General features: G+C 42.7%; 1 protein-coding gene across 3 annotated transcripts in view; it reads left to right on the top strand.

The window, feature by feature from the left end:
• The first annotated feature begins 402 nt into the window (after positions 1–402).
• The window catches only part of TIMD4 (T cell immunoglobulin and mucin domain containing 4), a 43,238-nt gene continuing 29,526 nt past the window's right edge, over positions 403–14,114 (top strand). Inside the window, exons 1-4 of one of the 3 annotated variants that reach the window (XM_017514194.2) lie at positions 403–556; positions 8,660–9,001; positions 11,600–11,866; positions 13,625–13,705. In XM_017514194.2, coding sequence (XP_017369683.1) covers positions 499–556; positions 8,660–9,001; positions 11,600–11,866; positions 13,625–13,705 — 748 coding nt within the window. In that variant the 5' untranslated portion in view covers positions 403–498. The remainder of the gene's footprint in view (positions 557–8,659; positions 9,002–11,599; positions 11,867–13,624; positions 13,706–14,114) is intronic. The other 2 variants (XM_017514195.2, XM_017514193.2) reach the window with 2 other exon arrangements.

Raw genomic sequence — 14,114 nt, 5'->3', positions numbered from 1 at the left:
ATCAGGGCAAGGAGACCAGGGGAGAGGGTGAGGGAGAACCTAGAATGGAAATGGAGCCAACTTTTAGTCTAACTGTGCTTTGGCCCCATGAGGAATCTACCTGTAAACATTTGCCAGTGTGGAGAGTCAACTGCGTTTTGTGATAGGCTGCACAGCAGTTGGGACGACTGTGGAACATGCATGGGTTACACAGGCAAATTTGCACCAGCACATGCATGGATGCTCATGCACATATAGGAAACCCACTATACACGTGGACAAGAGGCACAAGTAAGCCCATGCATCCCTCCACACACACATTAGTCACCAGGAGAAAAGGGCTCAGCACATTTCATCATGCTTCACCAATTGCGGGAAGACATTTAGGACAGGGGAACGGGAAGATTATGAGGGAAAAAGAGAAATGAAACAAGAGTCCCACCCTGTCAGCATTAACTGCAGTATAAGAAATGGGCTTTGGATAGATAGACAGACTCCTAGCTCCGGTCAACCGTCAAAATGTCCAAAGAAACTCTCTTTCTCTGGCTGGTGATTGAGTGTTGGGGGCTTTATCTGAGTAAGTGTTCTGAAACCTTCTATGTAGAAGTTCCTGGAGGACTTGCTGTTGTGTGATGGACTTCCATGCACTGGTTTGGGCCTCCATAAAGAACAGGCTCACTTCATTTCTGTATCCCTCCCCTCTCCCTTCCAGGCTTTCTTCTGTGAAGAGTCTCTCCTGCCTCCTTACACAGAGGTTTATCCAGAGACGGGTCTGGAGATTTTAGGCTGGGGTAATTTGGGTTTATATTGGAAATGGCAACTGAAGAACAGACACGGAAATAAGTGGTCAGATAAACTGGGGAAAAGAGATTTCCTCTATGGGTGTTATTCATATAATCAATCCGGAGAATTGGTTCTGGTGAGAGTTGTGATAATTCTTGTCATTTTTCTCTGTTTTTTAGAAGTGTTTGTTTGCTTTTTGTTTTGTTTTGCTGGGGCGAGGCCTTACGGTGAGGTTTCTTTTCTGCACGTTGTTTTTGGGTTTTGGATGATGCAGAGGTGCACACTCAGTTTTGGCCAGTGAAATCCTTTGCACCCTGGTGGTATAGGGCCAGGCGTTCTGGCCTGTGTTGCAGCTGCATCTCGGGCCCTAAGTCTTGACACTGGGAATACATCTAAATTGCTCTGGCTCTCCCATATTTGTCCCATAGTTGGAATGAGAGCCCTGGCTTCTTAAATGACCAGTTGTCACATTTGTGCTTCTAGGATAAGATAATATTGAATAGTCCTTGAAGTTTTATAAGTCCATTTTTTTTAATCGATACATAATAACTATACATATTTATGGACTACTTGTGTGTTATTTTGATGTATACATACAACGTACAATGATCGAATCAGGGTAATTGGGATATTCATTTCTTGAAACAATAAATTTCTTTTTTCTTTTTTTTTTTTTTTTTGAGACGGGAGTGTTACTCTGTCACCCAGGCTGGAATGCAGTGGCATGATCTCGGCTCACCACAACCTCTGCCTCCCAGGTTTAAATGATTCTCCTGCCTCAACCTCCTGAGTAACTGGGACTACAGGTGTGCACTACCATGCCCAGCTAATTGTTTGTATCTTTAGTAGAGATGAGGGTTCACCATGTTGGCCAGGCTGGTCTCGAACTCCCGACCTCTGGTGATCTACCCACCCAGTCTCCCAGAGTGCTGGAATTCTTTGTGTTGAGAACATTCCAAATATTCTCTTCTGGTTATTTTGAAATACACAAGAAATTATTAATAACTACTGTGCTATTAAACACTAGGATGTATTCCTTCCATTTAACTGTATTTTTTTCTTTTTTTTCACATGTTCTAACTAACTGTATTTTTGTACCCATTAACCCACTTTTCTTTATACCTTTTCTGCCCTATTCTTTGTAGACTCTGGTGACTATTATTCTACTCTCTACTTTCTTGAGATCAACTTTTTTAGCTCCCATGTAGGAGTGGGACCATGCAATATTTGTCTCTCTGTGCCTAGCTTATTCAACTTAACATAATATTAATAAACTGTTTCCATCTATGTTGCTGCAAATGACAGAGTTTCATTTCATGGCTGAATAATATTCTATTGTGTGTATATACCACATTTTCTTTATCCATTCATCCATTGATGGACACTTAAGTTGATATATCTTGGCTATTGTGAATAGATAAACATGGGAATGCAAGCTCTTTAATTGATTTCCTTTCTTTCGGATACATCCCCAGTAGTGGGATTGTTGGATCTTATGGTAGTTCTATTTTTAGTTTTTTAAGGAATCACCATACTGTTTCCTATAATGGCTGTAGTAATTTGCATTCTTAGCAACAGTGTATGAGAGTTCCTCTTTCTTTGCATCCTAATTAGCAATGGTTATTTTTTGTCTTTTTGATAGTAGCCATTTTAACAGGAATGAAGTGATACCTCATTGTGGGTTGGATTTGAATTTCCCCAATGATTAATGATGTTAAACATTTTTTTTCTACCTCTTGGCTATTTGTATGTATCTCCAACATGGTGCATGAGAAAACACCCACATTTTAAGGAAAACAAATGTATTTACTTGCCTGTCAAACTCGTATTATACTATTCTCTCTGCCATTGTTTCCTCAATAGTACCATGTATCCTCAGGTCCCTACTTAAGTCAGGCTTTTCCCAGCCACCCCGTAGCCTCTGGACTAGGTTAGGCATTTCTGCTATGAGTTCTCATTCTCCTTGGAGCTCCTGCATCTGCAAACTTGTGACTCTAGCAAATGCCTGCTTACCTGCCTCTCTTCCCAGATACTCTGTAGGCCCCAGGAGGGCAGGCCGGGTCTGCTTTGTGGCTTGTTATATTTCAGCACCTAGTTCCATGCTTAATACATTATAGGCACTCAAGAAACAATCTACTACAGGCCAAGTGTGGTGGCTCACGCCTATAATCCCAGCACTTCAGGAGGCCAAGGCGGATGGACCACCTTAGGTCAGGAGTTTGCAACCAGCCTGGCCAACATGATGAAGGAAACCTTGCCTCTACTAAAATCACAATAATTAGCTGGGTGTGGTGGTGTGTGCCTGTAATCCCAGCTACTTGGGAGGCTGAGGAAGGAGAATCGCTTGAACCTGGAAGACAGAGGTTGCAATGAGCCAAGATTGCACCGAGGCATTCCAGCCTGGGTGACAGAACAAGACTGCTCCTCGAAAAGAGAAAGAAAGAAAGACAGAGAAGAAAGAGAGAGAGAGAAAGAAAGAGAGAGAAAGAAAGAGAGAGAAAGAGAAAGAAAGAAAGAAAGAAGAAAGAAAAAGAAAGAAAGAAAGAAAGAAAGAAAGAAAAAAGAAAAGAAAGGAAGGAAGGAAGGAAGAAAGAAAGAAAGAGAAAGAAAGAAAGAAAAAGAAAGATAGATTCTACAGAATGAAAGCAGTCCCTGTCACTTTCACACTTCTGCTTTGGGTTTGGTATGAGCACCTCTTTGTTTAGATGTAAGAGAACTACCATCTGCCTTTTCATCAATGTTCTTTACTGACTTTGTCTTATCCTGGAAACTTGAGGTTTGGAGGGTTTTGTCAGGTTGAAAGTTGCTGAGGTCTGTAGGACACTGATTGAGGGGCTTCTGTCTTCCAGGTTCAAGCGATTCTCCTGCCTCCAGTCCTGCTTGAAGGAGGCAGTACTGGTAAACTGCTTTTTGTTTTATTTATTTTTTTCCATATGTGCCTTTTCTTTTTTCTTTTTTTTTCAATTTTTTTTTTTTTTTGTTTTTTTNTTTTTTTGTTTTTTTCTGAGACAGAGTCTCACTCCAATGCCCAGGCTGAAGTGCAGTGGTGCAGTCTTAGCTCACTGCAACTTCTCTGCCTCCCAGGCTCAAACAATTCTGCTGCCTCAGCCTCCTGAGTAGCTGGGATTACAGTCATCCACCACCACACCCGGCTAATTTTTTGTATTCTTTAGTAGAGACAGAGTTTCACCATGTTTGGCCAGTCTGGTCCTGAACTCCTGACCTCAGGTGATCCACCCGTATTAGCCTCCCAAAGTGCTGGGATTACAGGCATGACCCACGGTGCCCAGCCTATACATGCCTTTTCTAAGATGACCAACTTAAAAGAGAGTGACTGCTCAGAATCACCAAGGATCTGAGCTGGATGTACTCTTAAAAGACGACCTTCGCTCTGCAGATGGTGATTTTGACACTCAGACTGGGGAAGAGCCAGCCTTGCTCAAGGTCACCAGCTAGGGAAGGAACAAGCTGGCATAGGGACCTAGGTTGTATCCACCATTCCAGGTAGCTCCACAGAAGTGAAACTGATTTGATACCAGCAATTACTTTACTGAGGGATACTTTTGCAACAGACAGGAACCATTCTTTGTCTTATTTCTAAATTCTAATGTCCTTGGCTATGCGTATTAATGCTTTGTTAATTTCATATGGCATTTGATACTCCTCCTTACGTGGACCTTAGCACCATTTGTGAGGTGAGTATTATCACCTTTGTCTTGTGATGATAATGAGGTCAAGATTACCATGGCTTTCCTCCAACAACACAAAAGCAGTAAGCAACTGGCAGGGTGGGGTTTACAATGTGAGCTTAATGGATGTTTTTCCTGCCCTACCCAGTGCCTGCTTCCTTTTTTTTATATGAATTTTTAATAAGATGAGTAATACAGAAATACTCCTGGTGAAAATATTAAAATGTTATAAAGCCAAATGCCCTTCGGACTACTATCCCCAATTCCAGTCCCTTTCCTCTGATCCTGGGGGTAACTGACACAATGAGTTTGTTGTCTACTGCACCAGACAGTTTTCTATATATTTAATTTCAAATGTCTGAGCCCACAAAAACAAAGACAATTGTTCTATTTATTTGTTTTACAAGAAGGGTTTTATATTTTATGTCTTGTTTTGAAATTTGTCCTCGTCATCATTAAATGGCTTGGAGTCTTCCTGTCAGTTCATGTAGGTCTCTCTCTAATGCTATTAATCTACATAGAATTCCATGGAATAAATACACCCTAGTTTAGCCATTCCGCATATATACATTCATTGTCCATTTCATTCACATATACATGGAGGCTGCAATCAACATTTGCAAATAGGCATCTTTGTGAACATATGTTTTTCTAGGGTAGATAACAAACATGAAATTGCTAAGGCATATCTAGGACTCATGTATAGTGAATATTTAATAGAAAGTGCCAAATTTCCTCAGAGTGCGGCTGTACCAGTTCATGCCCCCATTTCACTCTGATTTATCTCAGGAGGCTAAGTCCTTTCCTAAGTCCCTTCCCACAAGTATTTTGGAGCCCTGTTTACTCACACCTTGGTCAATATTCAATATGTTCAGTGTTCTAAGTTTTTTCCAGTCTAATGGGTGAAATTAATTGGCTGCTCCTATTTTTTTATCTATGAATTGTTCATTATGTCCTCTGCTAGTTTCTCTATTGGATTTTTCTTAGTGAGCAATTATGATGCCTCCTTTCATACTATAGTACTTGGGAAAATAAAATGTTGACTCTCCAGTGGACTACTTCTTGTACATGTTTTATTAATTTATCAAATATTCATAGGAAAAAGATCATATGTTTTTTCTTTTTCCTTTCTTAAATTTGAGGCAGTCTTGCTTTGTTGCCCAGGCTGGAGTCCAGTGGTACAATCACAGCTCACTGCAACCTCAAACTCCTGGGTTTCAACCATCCTCCTGCCTCAGCCTCCTGAGTAGCTGGGACTATAGGCATGTGCCACCACACTTGGCTAAGTTCATATTTTAGTAGTTATTAATTTTAGGTGAATGTGTTCTATGTTGTTAACACAGCTGAGGGTGATGACATTGAACTTCTTATTTTTCTCCTGGATTCATGGGAGGCAAAATGGACTTCCCACTGCATTTATTTATTTTTTATTTGTTTATTTTTTTTGAGATGGAGTCTTGCTCTGTCACCCAGGCTGGAGTGCAATGGCACAATCTTGGCTCACTCCAGCCTCTGCCTCTCGGATTCCAGAGATTCTCTTTCCTCAGCCTCCTAGGTAGCTGGGATTATAGGCACCTGCCATCATGCCTGGCTAATTTTTGTATTTTTGTAGATACAGGGTTTACCATGTTGGCCAGGCTAGTTTTGAACTCCTGACCTCAAGTGATCCACCCGCCTCGGCCTCCCAAAATGCTGTGATTAGAGGCATGAGCCACTGCGCCTAGCGTCCCACTGCACTTATAATCTGTGAAACATTTCCATGTGGCGAAGTGAAGAGACCAAATTCAGGGAAGGCTGCAGTCTGGTCCAAATTGGGAATGACCTTTTATCATAAGAACACCCAGAGGTTGAAGTGAGCCAAGATTGTACCAGTGCACTTCAGCCTGGGCAACAGAATGAAACTATCTTTTTTTTTTTTTTTTTTTTAATGAGTTTCACTCTTGTTGCCCAAGCTGGAGTGCAGTAGCCCAATTTCGGCTCAATGCAACCTCTGCCTCTCAGGTTCAAGCGATTTTCCTGCCTCAGCCTCCTGAGTAGCTGGGATTATAGCCATGCACCTCCAGGCCCAGCTATTTTTTTGTATCTTTAGAAGAAACAGGGTTTCATCATGTTAGTCAGGCTGGCCTTGAACTCCTGACCTCAGGTAATCTGCCCACCTTGGCCTCTCAAAGTGCTGGGATTACAGGCTTGGGCCACCTCCCCCGGCCAAGACTGTCTTAAAAAAGGAAGCCAACTATGAAAAATCCCAGAAGCACATGGTCTTGCTTACCATCTGGGTGACTCTTCAGACTCATGCCCACCTTCTCCTAGAGAGAGGAATGCCTGAATGTTACTGTCAACTGAGTCAGGGAGGAACACGACGCTGCTGGCCATGCCTTCTATAACTTCGCCAACTAAGTCAGCGAAGTCAGTGAATAGAGAATCTCACAGGAGGGTGCCTCGGAGGAAATAACGAACAGGGACCCAGGTACCCAAGGGGGAGCAGGGTGTGGTCCCAACAATCTGAGATCTACAGCCTGCCTGGCTTTCACTTCAATAGCATTTCTGGGGAGGGAAATGGTTTAGCATAATCTCTGATGCACAATTAAGCCAATGGGCTTAACATTTTTAACAGTGAAAATGTTTTGCAGATTATCAGAGATGAAGGTAATCTTAGAGGAGCTTGTCTAATGGTTCTCAAACACTGGATAAGCCAGTCAACTACATCAGGGTGACCTGGAGAACTTAATCCAAGTACAAATGCATGGGCCTTGGTCTCAGGGATTCAGGCTCAGGTTTGGGCAATACACTATGTATTTTTAACAAGCTCCTTAGGTCATGCTAATGAGTAGCAGAGGTTGGGACACACTCATACTTCATTTTAGAAAAGGTGAAACATTCCATCTCAACTAACTGATGCACTAAACCTAACCCTCCAGCATTTTTTTTTTTTTTACATCACAGCTGTCATTTTAGATAATTTCTGTGGTTCCTTCTTGCGCTAATGTTAACAAAATACATTATACAAAGTGAAATAAGCCATGCATAGAAAGACAAATACAGTATGATCTCCCTTATCTGTGGACTCTAAGAAAGTTAATCCCATAGCAACCGTAGAAAGGTGGTTGCCAGAGGCTGGGGGGTGGGTGGCTGGGTTAGGGAAAGGGGAGATGTTGACTAAAAGGTACAAAGTTTCAGTTAGAGGGAGGGACTAAGTTTTAGTGATCTATTGCACTGCACCATGACTACAGTCATTAATAATGTATTAAATAGTTCAAAATTGCTAATAGATTTTTAATATTCTCACCACAAAAATTTGTTAAGTTGATAAGGTGCTGCACATGTTAATTAGCTTGGTTGAATTTTTCTACAATGTATATGTATATCAAAACATCACATGGTACCCCATAAATATACACAATTATTATTTGTCCATTAAAAATAAATAGGCCATGAGCTCCACTTAACTTCATATTATCTAACAGCAAACAACTAGTCCAAAGCAAGTAATTTCCAATTCCAGTAATTTCCACTGAAAGGAGAGAAGGCAACGGAATACATACGTTTACAGCCTACCTTTCTATCATCGCACTCCCTGGCTTGGGAGACCCATTGAAGCTTTTCAGTCTGTAGCCCACAATATCGACTTGTAGAAAACAGCCCACCTGATTATATGAATAAGTGGAATTGGGTGACAAGGTCAGGATTTTTCATGTGAGAGTTTATTGGTCATCGAATAGAACTAAAATCAGAGGATTTAAATCAGCAAAAAGGTCTTGCCATGGAGATGAGTTTAGAGATTCAAGTGGCCACTTGGCTGCACTTGGTGGAATAAGGAGCACAGCAGCACTGCGAAGCACATCCAAACTTACGCTAAAGAACCACATCAGCCTGGGCAACCTGGGAAACCCTGTCTGTACAAAAAACACAAAAATTAGCCGGGAGTGGTGCCACACACCTGTGATCCCAGCTACTCAGAAGGCTGAGGTGGGAGGATGGATTGAGTCTGGGAGGTCGAGGCTGCAGTGAGCCGTGATTGCACCACTGCACTCCAGCCTGGGTGACAAAGCAAGACCCTGTATCAAAAAAAGGAAAAAAAAAGAAAAAGAAAAGAAACATAGACTACAGTTTTTTTCATCTTCCCGGAAGCATCTATTAGACAAAAACTGTGTAGCATATTTGAGAGATTTCAGTACTGCACGACCTAGTTTTCACATTTTTCGTTGCAGCACCGGCCACATCAGAGATTGTTGTGATGGGGTTTTTGGGCCAGCCTGTGACTTTGCCCTGTCTGTACCCAACCTGGTCTCAGGACAGCAACAGCATGTGCTGGGGGAAAGGCCAGTGCCCCAACTCCGGTTGCAACGAGGAGCTCATCCACACCGATGGAACGCGGGTGACCTCAAGAAAGTCAGCAAAATACAGACTTCGGGGGACTCTCCAGAGAGGCAATGTCTCCTTGACCATCTTAAATCCCAGCGAAGGTGACAGCGGTGTGTACTGCTGCCGCATAGAGGTGCCTGGCTGGTTCAACGATGTGAAGTTACACAGGCGCCTGCAGCTACACAGAGGTAAGCACATGAAGGGCCTCAGGTCTGTGGAGGGAGAGATTCAGTGCTTAATGGATAATGGAATCGGTGGCTGGGGGTGAAGAGGTTAGAATTGCTTTTACAATGTGTGGGAAGATTGATTTGAAGTGAGATGCCGTGGTATGAAGTAGGGAAATAAACACAAAAGCAGCCACAGAAATGAGTGGAAGGTGGAAAGGGAACCAGCGAATTGCAGGGTCAATTTGAAGAGGCAGCTGCTATGTATCTCGGGGATTTCCACCTTGCAGATATTTGGGTCCAGTGTTTTTAGATCTATCCATTTTTATGTAAACTCTGTTGATTTTTTGCATGTTGGCAGATTTAAAATAATACAAAAATTGCATGAACTAAGTAAAATGTGTTCATGGTTCAGCTTCAGGCAGTAAACCAATGGTTTGCCACTTCTGGCAGAGGAGAAAGGGCCTAGGATTTGGACACAGTCATAGCATTTTCAGGTGCTCTTTCTTCCATTACTATCGGTCACTTTTGATGAAATTTGGAATATGGTGGGACTCCAGAAATCTGAGCTGCATTGAGCCTACGGTTGAATAATGCTAATAATAATAATCTTTAGTAGTTTTCTGGCATGGAGCTTCCCAAAGTGAGCTCTGTATTCAGCCTGCATCAGTGTCACCTAGAGGATCCTTGGACTCTATTCCTAACTGGATGGGCACCTTTGAATACAAGAATCTAGATATCTATATTTTATTTTATTTTATTTTTTGAGACAGTTTTGCTCTTGTCGCCCAGGCTGGAGTGCAGTGGCACGATCTTGGCTCACTGCAACTTCTACTTTCCAGATTCAAGGTATTCTCCTGCCTCAGCCTCCCAAGTAGCTAGGATTACAGGTGCCCACCACCACACTCAGCTTATTTTGTATTTTTAGTAGAGATGGGATTTCACCGTGTTGGCCAGGCTGGTCTCAAACTCCTGACTTCAGGTGATCCACCTGCCTTGGCCTCTCAAAATGCTGGGCTTACAAGTGTGAGCCACCGCACCCAGCCTACATTCTTAAGTTTTCAGGTGACTCTAATGCACTCTAAAATTTGAGACCAACTGATATGGATGACTCTAATTTAAGAACTTACATACATATTAGTATATCTTTCTCTTAAGGCAACATTGTGAGATAGAGAGAAGGGATTCCAATTTTGCAGAAAAGAGAAATGAGGTTTATTGATGTTAAATGACTCCCACTCAAATCTTCTCTTTTCAAATTGGGTATAACCAACTATTATTTTATAGAATACTTGACAATATATTATGAGGTCATTTCCAAGTTCACTTAGAACAAATGGTGTCTTTCTGGTCCATTAGAGTCCGTGAAAATTTGGCATATTCTAGAGAGGATGAGATTTGTAGAATAAACGGTGGCTAATGAAGCTCAGATCAGATGTTTAGGGGGTGAGTGGTGTTGGTATGAACTGATCTTTACTGTCTGAAAGAGACTACATTCTCACCCTAGTTTGCGTACTTTGAGCTCACTTTTGATGCACTCATTTACGCATTCATGCAATGTTTTTGGAGCATCTACTATATGCCAGACACTGTGATAATTACTGGATTTGTAGCACAGAACAAAATAAATGACAGATTTTTTCCTCATGATGCTTAAAGTTTAATGGGATAAACAGACTTTAAACAATAGCAATAAAATAAATGTGCAGTTATGGAATGCAATAAAGGCTGTGGAGGTAAAGTATGAGAGCACATCACACAAAAGCCTAATCATTATTGTGGAATCTACGTGGCCTCCTTGCAGAAGTAACCTTTTAGCTGAGACCTGAGAGTTAAGCAGGAGTCAGCCTCGTGAAGAATGAGAATAGGAAGCAGCAAGTACAAAGGTTTGTGCAGTGGGCAGGTTGCTGATGTGTTCAAAAAGCTAAAGAAGGGCCGGTTGGGTAGGAAGAAGTGATAGCAGGTGGGTGGAGACATGAGGTTGGAAAGAAAGGCAGGACTGGGTGGAATGGAGGCTTGCAGCTTGCAGGCCGAGGTGCAGGACTGGGCTCTCTATCTTAAGGGCAAGGAGCACCCGGGAAAAGATTTAGGCAGGAGATGGACATAATGACATTTGACTTTTTTTTTTTTTTGAGATGGAGTCTTACTCTGTCACTTAGGTTGGAGTGCAATGGCATGATCTCAGCTCACTGCAACCTCCTGAGTTCAAGCGATTCTCCTGCCTCAGCCTCCTGAGTAGCAGAGATTAAAGGCGCTCACCACCATGCCCAGTTAATTTTTGTATATTTAGTACAGGGTTTCACCATGTTGACCAGGCTGGTTGTGACCTCAAGTATCTCCCCACCTTGACCTCCAAAAGTGCTGGGATTACAGGCAGGAGCCACCCGCACCTGGCCGCCATTTTAAATGATTACTCTAGGTAGTGTGTGAAGAATAGATTGGAAGGAAGGGGTCAGGGCCAGGGCAGGAAATACAATCTTATTGGGCATTACAATGGTCCAGGCCAGCGGACCAGGTGAGACCACAGAAATGGAGAGAAATGGATGGGTCCCAGATGTACTTGCACTATTTCTTTTCCCTCCGTCTCCGCTTGGTGCCAGACATGCCTGTTGTTGTTTACAGCCCCGACAACCACGAGGAGAACAACAACCACACGCAGAACAACCACCACGAGCCCCACCACCCCACAAATGACAACCACCACAGCTGCACTGCCAACAACAGTCGTGACCACACCCGATCTCACAACCAGAACACCACTTCCAACGACAACCATCGCCGTCCTCACAACAGCAGACTCGTGCCCTTCACCAAGCCCAAGCACCCTTCCAGAGGCGGCCACAGGTCTCACTCCCGAGCCTTCTAAGGAAGGGCCCATCCTCACTACAGGTACGCATATGTATCTTGGGTTTCTTAGAGTTCTCTCGCTGAATGATGCAGCCCAGTGACTTGCTTTCTCTCTCTCTCTCTCTCTCTCTCTCTTTCTCTGTGTGTGTGTGTGTGTGTGTGTGTGTGTGTGCGCGCGAGCACGTGTATTAGTTTGCTAGGCCTATCAAACAGACACCACAGACTGGGTGGCTTAAACAACAGAAATTTATTTTCTCGACCTTCCGGGTTCTACAAGTCCAGCGTCAAGGTGTCAGCAAGGTTGATTTCTTCTAAGTCCTCTCTCCTTGACTTGCAGGTAAGAATACCAGTCATATTGGATTACGGTCCATTGGTATGCCCTCATTTTACCTTAATTAGCTCTTTGTATGCCCTATTTCAATGTCCATTTGGATCTGAGGCACGCAGGGTTAGCACTTCAACGTATGAATTTTGAGGGGACACAATTTACTCCTTAACAGTAGGTGTGTGTGTGTGTGTGTGTGTGTGTGTGTGTGTGTGTGTAAGGAGATGTTTTTACTAAACTGTTCCTTTTCTTTTTTTTTATGGTGTCTCTTTTTTTCTGCCTTTTCCTTTGTGTTATTGAAAAGTCAGCATTTTGGGTTCTCCAATTGACCTCTCAGGAGTCTTGCAAAGATGTTTATTAAAGAACCAGGAAAGGTCACTTCTGGTCAGACTCCAGTTCCATTCTTTCAGGGGTTAAGTTGCTGCCTGAGCATTACCCATTGATTGAGGAAAGACCTCCAGTCGCCTCTAAAATGTCCCCTGACGGTGCCTGGTTCCAGCCTTGTTTCTTTTCTTTGTTTCTTTTTTTTTCTTCCCCTGAAATTCTCGACCCTGCAACTTGTACCTCTCACTGAGTGACTCGCTCCATTGGTTAGGGGGGCTTGTCAAGGCTGTCACTATATGTTGGCCTCTGATTCTGCAGTAAGAATTGGGAAAGCAATCATGAGATAGCTTGAAGGCTTTCTTAGACATTTCAGCTGCCTCAGTAAGTCCTGGATAATTCAAATAGCTTTATAAAATTGAATTGGATAATTCTATCATACTCTGAATAGTCACCTAAAATCCATGAACCCTGAACCAATCAATTTTTGTACGTATTTTTTATTCCTTTGGGCTTGAAAATAAATAACTACTGTAAAACACAATATTTGTAGTTTCTATTTCTTAATTCTAAAAATCACTTGCACTCCTTGAAGAAAACTTGAAATATAAAAATAGCCTGGACCATGGTGATGTGAGCCCAGCTACTTGGGAGGTTGAGAAAAGAAGATCCCTTGAGCCCAAGAAGTCAATTCCAGCCTGGGCAACATGGTGAGACTCTGTCTTTAAAAAAATAGATACATTAGAAAAAAATAGTGGCCAGGTGCAGTGGCTCATGCCTGTAATCCCAGCACTTTGGGAGACCAAGGCAGGTGGATCACTTAAGGTCAGGGGTTTAAGACCATCCTGGCCAACGTGGTCAAACCCCATCTTTTACTAAAAATATAAAATTAGCCAGGCATGGTAGCACATGCCTGTAATTCCAGCTACTCCGGAGGCTGAGGCGGGAGAATCGCTTGAATGTGGGCGGTGGAGATTGCAGTGAGCTGAGATAGTGCCACTGCACTCCAGCCTGGGTGATAGAGCGAGACTCTGTTTAAAAAATTAATTAATTAAAAAATTTTGAAAAGGTAGTCCCAAATCCCACCACTGACTACAAACAAAATAATACTGTTATTTTTTAGCTGCCTTTTATCCAACTTTTTTCTCTTCCAGAATCAGAAACTGTCCTCCCCAGTGACCCCTGGAGTAATGCTGAGTCTACTTCTGCAGACACTGTCCTGCTAACATCCAAAGGTGTGCAATCACCTCCTCCGTCCTCCCTCACCCCTTGGACTGAGGAGACGGAAATTAATAAAAGTGTTGCTGAATCAGATGACTGACAACCTCTTTGGGTCTTTTGTGCCATGTAATCCTCCTGTGGCAAATTGGCCTCAGGGTAGTCTTTGTAGTTTGTTTCTTCTTGTGGCTGGGGGGTGGGAGTGGGGGGAAGGCCCTTCTTGTTTGGTGCAATTCTCCGCAGTCGCTCATGGTACATCTCTAGATGTTTGCTTTTAGACTCTAGGCTGAGTAGCACTTAGCTGTCTCATCCTAATTTCATGTATGTAAATCTTCTTTGTTGAGACTCCTGAGGGGTTTACTCATTCACTGATTGGCTTTTTTTTTTTTTTTTGAGACAGAGTTTCGCTCTTGTTACCCAGGCTGG

The sequence above is a fragment of the Cebus imitator genome, unplaced genomic scaffold (genome assembly GCF_001604975.1).
Source record: "Cebus imitator isolate Cc_AM_T3 unplaced genomic scaffold, Cebus_imitator-1.0 Scaffold519, whole genome shotgun sequence".
NCBI lineage: Eukaryota > Metazoa > Chordata > Mammalia > Primates > Cebidae > Cebus > Cebus imitator.
This window is presented reverse-complemented; position numbering and strand designations above follow the sequence as displayed.